Source organism: Eretmochelys imbricata, chromosome 6 (assembly GCF_965152235.1).
Source record: "Eretmochelys imbricata isolate rEreImb1 chromosome 6, rEreImb1.hap1, whole genome shotgun sequence".
Taxonomy (NCBI): domain Eukaryota; kingdom Metazoa; phylum Chordata; order Testudines; family Cheloniidae; genus Eretmochelys; species Eretmochelys imbricata.
In genome coordinates this window covers 65864768-65878307 of record NC_135577.1, presented here as the reverse complement: position 1 = coordinate 65878307, position 13540 = coordinate 65864768, and the positions used below count along the sequence as shown (strand labels likewise).

The following is a 13540-nucleotide window of genomic DNA, read 5'->3' as shown; positions in this document are numbered from 1 at the left end:
CTGGGTTTCATACACTTATCTCTAAACTTTAAAGTAGTTCCACATGCTACTGTTATTCAGTAAAAATGTATTTGGACTCATGTCCTAGGGGAGAAAGGGTCTGTGTCACGAAAACAATCCCCTGAGCCATCCCATGCCATCATGTCAGATTTTGCATGGTTATTAGCAAAGCAAAACAAAACATGGCAGTACACATGAGAGCATACACAAAACAATGCCATGCATGTGGTATGTGTAGGACCCACAAGACACTGGGATTTGTTCTTGGTGGTTTTTTTACTATTTCAGTAGTTTATTTTAAGGAAGAATGGAGGAGCTAAGAGTTACAATAAGAAAAGGACTTCAAGGTGCTATGGCATATATCTACTTTGTAAATTAATCAACCTGACTGCATCAATGTTACAGAAAGTGGGGAGCAGACAGAATAGTTCCTCACAATCATCCATTCACCTGGTTACGGCCAACTGTCAGCTTAATGAAGCTCAGGGCAATGTCAGTCCAAATCTTTTGGCATTACAGAGTGAAAATGGTATCAACTGTGTTCTGAGAGCTACCCGCAGGACTGGCTTTCTGATCTACGAGCCCCAAATAAGGAGAGAGCGGACAGAGGGGATAGAGCAGACAGGAGTAGTTTTCCCCACCTTCCCCAAACCTGCTGATTGAGGGACAGGTTGGGCTGGCCAGTCACTTGGGAGTTTGCCTTTGGCACCCCAAGAAGAAGCTTACATTGTTTGAGTTTATGGCTGGCTGTAACCTCAAAAGATAGCCCCTGTAATCAAACAGGAATCTTCTGAGCACTGAGGAATCCAGACCATTGACTGACTGGGGGGAAGGAGGTGGTGGTTATAGCAGTCTCCTGATACACATGCCTTGGTGCTGGTAACAATGTTCCTTTTCTGTTTGCTCTGCAGATCCTGTGTGGGAAGGAGATCCCCCGTTGGGTGAATCGCCTAGCCTACTTCAGCTCGTGCATCCCTTTCCTCCAAAGTTGCCTCCCCAGGGAGTGGCTGACCCCAGCAGCCCTGCAGACCCACATCAACCTTGGCCTCCACAAGGAAGAGCAGGGAGACACGACAGATGAGGAGTCCCCATCCACTTCTGCGGCTCCCTCAGCCTCAGGCACCTCGCGAACCTGTAGGCATACCCGGGTCTAAGCTGTGCCCAACATGCTCCCTTCTCTCGCTCTCTGGGTTTCTTCTATTTCTTTCTCATTTCGTCTCTTACAGCAGCTTTCTTTCTCCCTCTTTTCTTCGCCCACGAACATTGAGGGAAACCCCCTTTAATGAGAAGACGAGCTCTTGATCCTTCTCGAAGGGTTGTCACTACTGTTGCTTGGCAAAATGATGCTGAACTATAGCATTGTGCTGACAAGTGTGGTGGCTAACCTGGATTCTCCTCTCAAGGCCCCCTGTGCTCCTTGATTCACAGAGAACTGTTGACTTTCTGGGCACGAGAGCATGGGACTAGAGGGGAACCATACCGGGAAGTTCCTTGGCTGGAACTGTTTTTATTCTTTTATCTCCCCCTCTCTCCACTCTCCAGTTCTGTCAAGGCTGCCCCCCACCTACAGCATACCTCCTGGACATACCAAATGAAGGAAGCAGAACCTCAGTTTGACTTTCTCATCTCTAAGACCAGCAACAAGCTCCTACCTATCCTCTTTTTTGTAATTACCAGGTTTCTAAATCATTCGAAGGACAAGTGAAAGGTATTGCTGTTGTATGAGCACCAGTTTTCCGTGTTAGAATTTAAGAGATTAGAGGACTGCCCCCCCCCCACAACAATACCACAATTACCTAGAAAACAAATGTATAATGGTGGTTTTTATTTGGTTACAACAGGGGGCGGGGGTTACTGCTTGGGGGTAGCTACTAAGTAGATGCAAAGGTGGCCTTTGATGGATTGGTTCTCTTAGTTTCCCAACCCAAGTCACCAGTTTCACATCCCTGGTTTACTATTTCCCTTCCTTTTCAGTGAGGTGTTAAATCTGTCTTCTGGCTGGCTAGCCAGCTGCCTCTGGCAACCTGTGTTTTGTGGAGGGACTTCTGGAGTGAGAGGATGGTGAGAGGGAATCCCTTGGGCAGACTGCTATTTCCTGCAGTCTTTCTTCACAGAACCAAACATATGGGTCCCTTGGCAGCCATCTACCCAGTCTACATTTAAAGCCAAGCCAGGAAGGCGAAAACTATCTAGACAGAGAATAAACCAGAAGAATTGACATTTGTTCCCCTGCCTCAGACGCTGTTTTGGGATGGAGAGGGCAGCTTGGAATCCTGTCAGGAAGCAGAGGTTGCTGCCCCATGTACATCCCCATGGCATCTTTTGTTACATAACACTCTCTTTATTTCAGTCATTTGCAATAGAACAGGGGCAAGGCTGGTTGACCAACCACCCCAGCATTGGTTCATAGATGTACTATGCCCATGATGATGGTTTCTATGCTGGGGGGCAGGTGGAGAAGGGAGCAGATATTCCAATTCCATTATTCAGTCACCTAGCCAGGAATTATGTTCAGTGACTACACCAGCATGGGAAGGGAAAATCTAGGTCCCTCTTCCCCCACCATGCAGCTATGCAGAAGAGGAAGACAAAAGAGCCTGAGGATGCATGTGTAATGTATTGATTTAGGGCCTGATTCTTGGAAGCACTGCGCTCCAGCTGAAGGCAGGAGGAGCTATCGGTGCTCAGTGCCTCTGAAAATCAGGCTCTTAGAGTGAATAATCCTGTCTCCAGCCACAGTGAGAATAACAGACTGCTAATTACAACCAGCTAAGCAAGCTACTCCATTAGCTCAAGTTTACAGAAATTGTGGGCCTGGTATTGAAAGTCCTGGGTTTGATCCCCACTGATATGCCTGGTGTCTGTACATACGTGGTCTCAGTTTGTTACGTGTGTGTGTATCCAGCACTCTATTATCCTGGGTTCCCGGTATAGTTGCATAGAGCCAGCATCACATTCTCTATTACCCTGGTTTGTTCCACGGTGATTTACTACGATCAGCATCATATTCTCCATTATTCTGAAGTTGCCAGAGCTGCTGCCCAGACACAACATTACACAATACAGTACTGCGCACTCAGTTGTCCTGCAGTGACTTGTGTCACTGCCTAAGCCAGTCATGCAATCTCCATTTTTCTGAAGTTCCCAGGATCTCTGCCAAAAAACAGCATTATGACCGCAGGTATGTGCAGTGACTGGAAGGAACTGAGTGGAGGTCTCCCGGAGCTTTCATTTGGCGAGGGAACATTGCAGTCAGATTAAGAGGTAATAGCAAATAGTCCGTGATTGACTGCCATCCATCCATCACTCCAACCTGCTATCTTGCATCTGATCTCATATGAAGTGTCACATTGGAAGTACCTTTCCTAAGGGAACTGCTTTGTCTAAGGGTATGTCTACACTACGAAATTAGGTTGAATGTATAGAAGTCGGTTTTGTAGAAAGCGGTTTTATACAGTCGATTGTGTGTGTCCCCACACAAATGCTCTAAGTGCATGTAGTCGGCGGAGTGTGTCCACAGTACCGAGGCAACCGTCGACTTCCGGAGCGTTGCACTGTGGGTAGCTATCCCGCAGTCTCCGCCTCCCATTTGAATTCTGGCTAGAAATCCCAGTGCCCGATGGGGCTAAAACATGTCACGGGTGGTTCTGGGTACATATCGTCAGGCCCCCCTTCCCTCCCTCCTTCCATGAAAGCAAGGGCAGACAATCGTTTTGTGCCTTTTTTCTTGAGTTACCTGTGCAGATGCCATACCACGGCAAGCATGGAGCCTGCTCAGCTAACCATCACCGTATGTCTCCTGGGTGCTGGCAGACCTGGTACTGCCTTGCTACACACCAGCAGTTTGTTGCCTTTTGGCAGCAGACAGTGCAGTATGACTGGTAGCCATCGTCGACGTAGTCCTGGGTGCTCTTTTAACCGACCTCGATGAGGTCAGGGGCGCCTGGGCAAATATGGGAGTGTCTCAGCCGGGTCATTTCCCTTTTAAGTTTCATCTCATGGTGATTGAGTCCTACTGGCAGTGCACTGTCTTTTAATCAGCAGCCAGCAGAAGACGATGGCCAGTAGTCATACTGCACCATCTTCTGCCGAGCACCCAGGAGATGACAATGGCTAGCGGTCGTACTGCACAGTCTGCTGCCAGCAAGATGTATAAAGATAGATGAAGTGGCTCAAAACAAGAAATAGACCAGATTTGTTTTGTATTCATTTTCTCCTCCCTCCCTCCGTGAAATCAACAGCCTGCTAAACCCAGTTTTGAGTTCTATCCTTGAGGTTTTGAGCTCTATCCTTGAGGGGGCCAATCAGTTTCTCGCAAAGCCACCCCCTTTGTTGATTTTAGTTCCCTGTAAGCCAACCCTGTAAGCCATGTCGTCAGTCGCCCCTCCCTCCATCAGGGCAATGGCAGACAGTTGTTCCGCGCCTTTTTTCTGTGCAGACGCCATACCACGGCAAGCATGGAGACCGCTCAGATCACTTTGGCAATTAGGAGCACATTAAACACCACGCGCATTATCCAGCAATATATGCAGCACCAGAACCTGGCAAAGTGAAACCGGGTGAGTAGGCAACGTCAGCGCGGTGACAAAGAGTGATGAGGACATGGACACAGACTTCTCTCAAAGCACGGGCCCTGGCAATGTGGGCATCAAGGTGCTAATGGGGCAGGTTCATGCGGTGGAAAGCCGATTCTGGGCTTGGGAAACGAGCACAGACTGGTGGGACCGCATAGTGTTGCAGGTCTGGGACGATTCCCAGTGGCTGCGAAACTTTTGCTTGAGTAAGGGCACTTTCATGGAACTTTGTGACTTGCTTTCCCCTGCCCTGAGGCGCAAGAATACCGAGATGAGAGCAGCCCTCACAGTTGAGAAGCGAGTGGCAATAACCCTGTGGAAGCTTGCAACGCCAGACAGCTACCGGTCAGTTGGGAATCAATTTGGAGTGGGCAAATCTACTCTGGGGGCTGCTGTGATGCAAGTAGCCAACGCAATCAAAGATCTGCTGATATCAAGGGTAACGACCCTGGGAAATGTGTAGGTCATAGTGGATGGCTTTGCTGCAATGGGATTGCCTAACTGTGGTGGGGCCATAGACGGAACCCATATCCCTATCTTGGCACCGGAGCACCAAGCCGGCGAGTACATAAACCACAAGGGGTACTTTTCAATAGTACTGCAAGCACTGGTGGATCACAAGGGACGTTTCACCAACATCAACGTGGGATGGCCGGGAAAGGTATATGACGCTCGCATTTTCAGGAACTCTGGTCTGTTTCAAAAGCTGCAGGAGGGGACTTTATTCCCAGACCAGAAAATAACCATTGGGGATGTTGAAATGCCTATAGTTATCCTTGGGAACCCAGCCTACCCCTTAATGCCATGGCTCATGAAGCCATACTCAAGCAGCCTGGACAATAGTCAGGAGCTGTTCAACTACAGGCTGAGCAAGTGCAGAATGGAGGTACAATGTGCATTTGGACGTTTAAAAACGCGCTGGCGCCATTTACTGACTCGGTTAGACCTCAGCGAAACCAAGTATTCCCACTGTTATTACTGCTTGCTGTGCACTCCACAATATCTGAGAGAGTAAAGGGGAGACGTTTATGGCGGGGTGAGAGGTTGAGGCAAATCGCTTGGCTGCTGGTTACGCACAGCCAGACACCAGGGCAATTAGAAGAGCACAGGAGGGTGCTCTGCGCATCAGAGAAGCCTTGAAAACCAGTTTCATGACTGGCCAGGCTACGGTGTGAAAGTTCTGTTTGTTTCTCCTTGATGAAACCCCCCGCCCCTTGGTTCACTCTACTTCCCTGTAAGCTAACCACCCTCCCGTCCTCCCTTCCATCACCGCTTGCAGGGGCAATAAAGTCATTGTTGCTTCACATTCATGCGTTCTTTATTAATTCATCACACAAATAGGGGGATAACTACCAAGGTAGCCCAGGAGGGGTGGTGGAGGAGAGAAGCACCAGGCGGGGTGGTGGAGGAGGGAAGGACAAGGCCACACAGCACTTTAAAAGTTTAAAACTTTAAAACTTATTGAATGCCAGCCTTCTGTTGCTTGGGCAATCTTCTGGGGTGGAGTGGCTGGGTGGCCGGAGGCCCCCGCACCGCATTCTTGGGCGTCTGGGTGAGGAGGCTATGGAACTTGGGGAGGAGGGCAGTTGGTTACACAGGGCCTGTAGCGGCAGTCTGTGCTCCAGCTGCCTTTCCTTCAGCTCAACCATATGCTGGAGCATATTAGTTTGATCCTCCAGCAGCCTCAGCATTGAATCCTGCCTCCTCTCATCACGCTGCCGCCACCTTTTAGCTTCAGCCCTCCACCTCTCCTCCGTCATTTTGTGCTTTCCTGCACTCTGACATTGTCTGCCTCCACGCATTCATCTGTGCTCTGTCAGTGTGGGAGGACAGCATGAGCTCAGAGAACATTTCATCGCGAGTGCATTTTTTTCGCCTTTTGATCTTCGCTAGCCTCTGGGAAGGAGACGATCCTGTGATCCTTGAAACACATGCAGCTGGTGGAGAAAAAAAAAGGGACAGTGGTATTTAAAAAGACACATTTTATAGAACAATGGGTACACTCTTTCAGGGTAAACCTTGCTGTTAACATTACATACACAGCACATGTGCTTTCGTTCCAAGGTCACATTTTGCCTCCCCCCACCACGTAGCTAGCCCCTCCCCCCACCCGCCTCCCCGTGGCTAACAGCGGGGAACATTTCTGTTCAGCCACAGGCAAACAGCCCAGCAGAAATGGGCACCTCTGAATGTTCCCTTAAGAAAAGCACCCTATTTCAACCAGGTGACAATGAATGATATCACTCTCCTAACACAGAGAGATAAAGAACGGATGTTGTTTGAACGCCAGCAAACCTACACTGCAATGCTTTGTTCTACAATGATTCCCAAGTATGTGCTACTGGCCTGGAGTGGTAAAGTGTCCTATTACGGTGGATGGAATAAGGCTGCCCTCCCCAGAAACTCTTTGCAAAGGTTTTGAGAGTACATCCAGGAGAGCCGCGAATGCCAGGGCAAATTATTAAACATGCTTGCTTTTAAACCATGTATAGTATTTTAAAAGGTACACTCACCAGAGGTCCCTTCTCCACCTGGCGGGTCCAGGAGGCAGCCTTGGGTGGGTTCGGGGGGTACTGGCTCCAGGTGCAGGGTAAGAAACAGTTCCTGGCTGTCGGGAAAACCGGTTTCTCCGCTTGCTTGCTGTGAGCTATCTACAACCTCATCATCATCATCTTCCACGTCCCCAAAACCTGCTTCCGTGTTGCCTCCATCTCCATTGAAGGAGTCAGACAATATGGCTGGGGTAGTGGTGGCTGACCCCCCTAAAATGGCATGCAGCTCATCATAGAAGCAGCATGTTTTGGGCTCTGATCCGGAGCGGCCGTTCACCTCTCTAGTTTTCTGGTAGGCTTGCCTCAGCTACTTAAGTTTCACACGGCACTGCTTCGGGTCCCTATTATGGCGTCTGTCCTTCATGCCCTGGGAGATGTTTTGGCATGTCGAAAACTGGAACGGAGTTCTGATAGCACGGATTCCTCTCCCTATACAGCGATCAGATCCCGTACCTCCTGTTCGGTCCATGCTGGAGCTCTTTTGCGATTCTGGGACTCCATCATGGTCATCTCTGCTGATGAGCTCTGCATGGTCACCTGCAGCTTGCCATGCTGGCCAAATAGGAAATTGAAACTCAAAAGTTCGCGGGCCTTTTTCTGTCTACCTGGCCAGTGCATCTGAGTTGAGTGCTGTCCAGAGCGGTCACAATGGAGCACTCTGGGATAGCTCACGGAGGCCAATACTGTCTAATTGCGTCCACAGTACCCCAAATTCAAACCAGCAAGGCCGATTTCAGCGCTAATCCCCTTGTCGCGGGTGGAGTAAGGAAATCCATTTTAAGAGCTCTTTAAGTCGAAAAAAAGGGCTTCATCGTGTGGACGGGTGCAGGGTTAAATCGATATAACGCTGCTAAATTCAACCTCAACTCCTAGTGTAGACCAGGGCTAAATGTTTTACTAAACAGCATACATAACTAGGTTTATTTTAATCCAGGCAAGCTGCATTCTTCCTCCATTCAAGTCTTTGGGGAGAGGAGACATTCTTGAGGTTGCAGGACACTCCTTTGGTGCAAGCTGTCAGCACTATCAAAAGATTTTAAAAAATTGCAACGGGGACAAGAAGCTGGAAGAGAATCAAACCATCACTGTGGCTAATTCATAGCTCAGAATGTGTTCTAGTCCTCAAGACTGCTGCTTACCTCCCTACCCTGGCCAAGCTACCTGACCAACGGTGACCAGAATAAAGAAAGCGACACTGTGGAAATAAAAAGTATAATAACAATATTGTTACCTGTGTAATTAACCACATTTTAATGATTAAAATGGAGTTTTTAAAATCTAATGTATTGGTCCCCACTGATTCAGTTCGTTTATTTTGGGCACTTTGCTTACCCTTCAGAGTGTGAAATTAGACTGGTTGATTTCACTTTCTGGTTGTAGTCACTTTTACTTCCTATTTCTCCTGCACTGCTCAGTGCTGTTGTTTGGGCTCCTAACACTGTCCGGGAAGTTTCAAATACAAACATTTTCCACTGGAAAAAATATATATGTTTGTGTACATTTGGAAAATATTTTTATTCATAATGTTTTGTTGCTCCCCACCTCTTTTTTCACTTAATTACAAAACCTAAAGTTGTGGCCAAAAATACTTGACAGTGTCCTTTTAAAAGGAAACTGAGAGGAGCCATCTGGGAACCTTGGGACTAACATCTGAGAGTGATTCTTCTTATAGAGGGCCTTGCAAAGATGAGGTGATAAGAGTTCAGGCATGGTTATATTAATGCTGGAATGAGAGAAAGAGAGGTTAGCAATAAACAGAATCTGCTCTCAGAAACTATATTTCAATAATGCCAGCTCTCCCAATTTGGGGAGACATTTCTTTCAGAAGGCCCCTGTCACTTGACTACTTCCCTCTCCTGATCTAGGATTTGGGGACCCCCAGCTCTGAAATGCTTAAAGATCATAGAAAACAATAGCTCTGCTTTTAGTCTTTGTCAGTTAATTCCGTGAATTTTGTACCACTGCATTGGGACAACACAGTGAAAAGTGCCAGTCCCAGCACCACAGAGGGCCGGGTTGCAGAGGTGCTCCCCTTCCTCACCCCCCACCCCTCCCCAATACTTTTGGTTGGAGTTGTAAGCATTCAAGACTTCTGAAAATCAGGCCTATATTTCTCTTGCATAGCTGATAACTTCAAGAAGCAATAGCATTTGTGAAGATGTCAGTCCAAGCTAAGCAGCCCTACATCTTCTGCAGTTGAGAAGTGGCGTACATGTGGCATTTATGGTAAGTGACTTGATGACCTTTTTAATTTTCAAGATTTTAGCCTGCTAAAAAAGAACAGCATCACTGATACTAGAGATGGAAATACCTCATAGGCAATCCAGCTTAGGGCAGCATTGTTCCCTATAGTATACTTTCCAGGGCTTTGTCTGATTTAAAAGACCCAAGCTATATGACTTCCATCATTTCCCATAGGACACGATTCCATCTGCCTCATTGTCAGGAAGGTTTTTTTGGTATTTAGCCTAAGTTTTTTCCTTTTCTTAATTTCATCCCATCACATCTAGTTATTCCCCTTAATATCCCCTTAAACAATTCTTCTTCTCCTTCACCTTCAGTGTTTTTACCCTTCAGATCAGTTCAATCATCTCATTAGATGGATTGGTTTCTTGGAGGATTTGGTCACTGAATGGAAACACCATTAAGGGGTTGTACACACTACCATGTATGTTCATATAATTTATGTCACTCGAAGTGTGAATAAACCACCCTCCTGAGCAACATAAGTTACACCGACAGAAGCGCCAGTGTGGACAGTGCTGTGTCAATGGGAGAGCTGCTCCCACTGACATAGCTACTGCCTCTTGTGAAGGTGGTTTTATTATGCCCATGGGAGAGCTCTCTCCCTTCAGCATAGAGCATCTTCACCAGATGTGCTACAGTTTGTTTTTCATTATATATTTGATCATCATGCATAGTTTGTTTATGCTTCTGGCCTGTCTAACATGGAAGAGCAAACAGGGCCCTAATAAAAGGGGAATCAACACTGAAGTGCAGAACTGTTTCTACAGTTTCATGTTGCCTCAATGAATCGGGATCCTTCTTACAACTATTATTTGTATAGTACCATTGATGTGTACGGTACTTAGTGGGCCAAATTCAGTTCTGGCATAGCTGCTCCCATGTGCTCCTTTAACAGTGTTGAATTTGGTCAAAAATCTTTGCCCTGTGGCATTAACAATCTAAGTCATGAACCTTAGCAGTCATTGGGAACTGCACCACGAGTTCCTTAGGAATAGGACTGGGCCGTGAGGGCTTAATCCTGCAACCCATAGCTTGTCACCTGCTTGGGGCAGGGGAATGTGACTTTTATCTGTCTAGAAAGCACCATTCTCACCTATGTTGCCGTAAAAATACTACTAGTATAAACAGTGACAGACTGCCAGGAGAATTGAAAGTCCCCAACACCTCTGAAAATCAGGCCAATTAGTTAGGAGCCTAAACATGGACTGAGATGCTTGACTTTAGATAGCTCTATGTTTGAAAATGTTGGCCTAAGTCAGTGGCCTGAGGTCACACAAGTGGGAATAGAATTCCAGAGTCTTGACTCCAAGCCTGGGGGGTGGTCTCAGTGATTACAATAGATCTGTCCATCTCTTCCTGCTAGGATTCCACTCAATAGTACTCCCTTCTTCACTCTGTATTTAGTCAGGTCTCCAGGCTGTCAGGGACCCTTCATATGGGACATTAAATTCCTTGAACTATCTGCTTGAAATTTAGATTAGCAGCTTAGTAGATTTTTAAGTTTCAGTGGGGGTTGACGCATCATGTCCCTCGCTGCCATGACCTGATGTAGAACTTCAAAGACAGCTGTTCCTTTTGAGCGCACCTCATCCCTTCAGTGCCCCCCCATGCAGCAGCTTCTCTGCTTGCACCTCCTGGTGGCAGCCTCTTCCCTTCAGCAGCTTCTTCCCTATGCCATTTTACCATCCCTCCCTTCTTCTTGCCAACTGTGCTCATGTCTGCCACGTGTGGCTAGAGCTGGCCCTGTGTTTGAAGCACTTAGCAATTATTTGTAATTAATTCATTATATGATGCAGGGAACCAGTGATCTAGGTTTGCTGTGATGCTGTCCAGATGTTCAGGCTGTGCAGGTCTCATTTGATTACTAATTACAAACTCCCACTCTGTCCTTTTTCAAATCTATTGGTGTATACTGAACCCCTTTGCTGCGGTAGAATGCACAACACAATCATGTTCCCGGGCAATGCTGAGATTTTGCCAACACCTTATGGTGATACAACTCCATGGATGGCAGCACCTGAGACATTGTACACCAACTGCCTGGTGCTGTGTGGCAGCACACAAGTGGTACTCGTAGAAATTCATTGTGGTTCTTAATCTAAACTAAACTGCACACTCGTGCCATGATAACAGCTTTGTTTTTGTAGAGCCTACAGGAAGTTACACACCTGTTGTTTTATTACTCATGGCTGTGCTGATTCACGTGGCAAAAATGAAAAACTCTGGTGGCAGCTGAAGCCTGAGGACTGCATTAGTCAATGAGCTTTAATAGACAGTTAAACATTATGGGAGAAATTCTGCCCTCAGAGGCAAGAATGATCCGCCTATGAAAGCCAGCTGGGGCTGCACATGCACAGTTTAAAGCAATGTTTGGCCAATTGACAACACACCTGTAACTTGTCCTTATCTGGTTGAAGACAGTGCTGTTTTGAACATCAAATGACGGCCAAATAGTGTTGATTTCAGGTATAAATAGTGCAGGCAGGTGCTGTACATGTTTCTCCTCCCTGGGTCTCCTAATGCACATCAATCCTGACCTGGAATGCCCTCTGCTATTCCAGTCCTGTTCTCCCTCGCAGCTCTGCCAGTGCACTGCCTTCCTCCTGCACTACAGCACCTCCTAATCCCATCGTGTCCCCCTCTTCTAGCTTTATCAGGGGGGCTCAGTCCTCTGTTGGCCCAGTTTGATTCAGACTGTAAATCACACCAAAGTGTGATTCATGGGGCAATGAATCCACCAGCACAGAGAGCTGGGAGGAAGGAGGACTGGCCACTCCTGTTGTACAGTTGGGGGACGGGGGGGGGGGTCTTATCTGCATTGCAAAACAAACAAACAAAAAGCCCCAAACAACCAACTGTGCTGATTTGGTTACGGAAAGGCACCCCTGTGCCAGACCAGGCAGGGGTGCGGAGACACATTGTTCGCTGTTACAACCACTGAGATTTAACCCCCTGGTGTCCAGATACAACCCACATTTAAAAGCTGACCATGCCAGTAAGTGGCTACAAACTTAATTAAAGATTTGTGTGGACAGGGACTTATTTACTCTCTGGTACCCCCTTGCCACAGTTGGCAGAAACTTTCTGCAGCTTTCTGAGGAGACAATGTGAAGCAACGGCACTAATGTTTGACACCATCTAGTGGTGAAAGAGGAAGTATACTAGTACAATCAACAGGTTAATTTGCCCAATTCCTAAAGTCCCAAATTTAGCTACTGGAGGGTAGGTCCACCAATGGCTATTAACCAAGATGTCAGGGGTGCAACACCATGCTCACGGTGTACCTAAACCTTTGCCTGCCAGAAACTGGGACTGTATGCCAGGGGATGGATCACTCGATAATTGCCCTGTTCTGTTCTTTCTGTTTGAAGCATCTGGTACTGGTCACTGTTGGAAGACAGGCTTTTGGGTTAGGTGGGCCATTGGGCTGACCCAGTATGTCCATTCTTATGTTCAGATGTGAATAGACTGCACTGATGTTTGATGCCATCTTGTGGAGAAACAGGAAGTATACTAGTACAATAAACAGTCTAATTTGCTCTGTTCCTAAGGTCCCAAATTTAGCTACTGAAATGCTCCATTGCAGTGGAGTGAACCAGGCACATCCACTCTTGTGAGTCCTAAGCTACATGAAATGTTCAGATGTAGTGGTGTTATCCAAGAATACATTCCCTCATGGCTCCCACCCTGAGCTACCTGAGTGCCCATCCTAGAGAGCAGTGATAGGGTCTAGGAGGCCTAGAGTCGTGGAGGTAAGACAGTGAATTCTTTGCTAGCTTGAGGCACACAGGCTTTTCAGACTGTGTACATAAAAAGCTATTGGAATCACCCATATCCATTAACTGAAATGAAAACACGTCAACAAAATAGCATCAGTATTGAAAAGCAAAGCAGAATTTACAAACTCTATTTAGTTGTAATAGGGCGATACCTGTAACAAAGGTAAGGGCTGTTTTAAAATATTTTTAACATGCTAATGCCCCTTTAGTATGTTAGTATCTTCTTGAACACCATCAGTGCAATTAGCATGGTACAGAGCAGAGGAGAAATGTTCCCTGGCTCCCAAGATGGTAATAAAGTTAGAAGGAAAGCAAACAAAACACTCAAAGCTCTGCATGACCCTATGCTGGAGCTGGATGCAGGACAGCACTACATTCTTTTGTAGTT

The 13540-nt window shown here is 46.9% G+C and overlaps 1 protein-coding gene across 1 annotated transcript in view; it reads left to right on the top strand.

Annotated features, from left to right (window-relative positions):
- LOC144266540 (deubiquitinase DESI2-like) overlaps window positions 1-1154 on the top strand; it is a 37287-nt gene extending 36133 nt beyond the window's left edge. The window contains exon 6 of the mRNA XM_077819974.1: window positions 912-1154. Coding sequence (XP_077676100.1) covers window positions 912-1154 — 243 coding nt within the window. The remainder of the gene's footprint in view (window positions 1-911) is intronic.
- Window positions 1155-13540: the final 12386 nt, after the last annotated feature.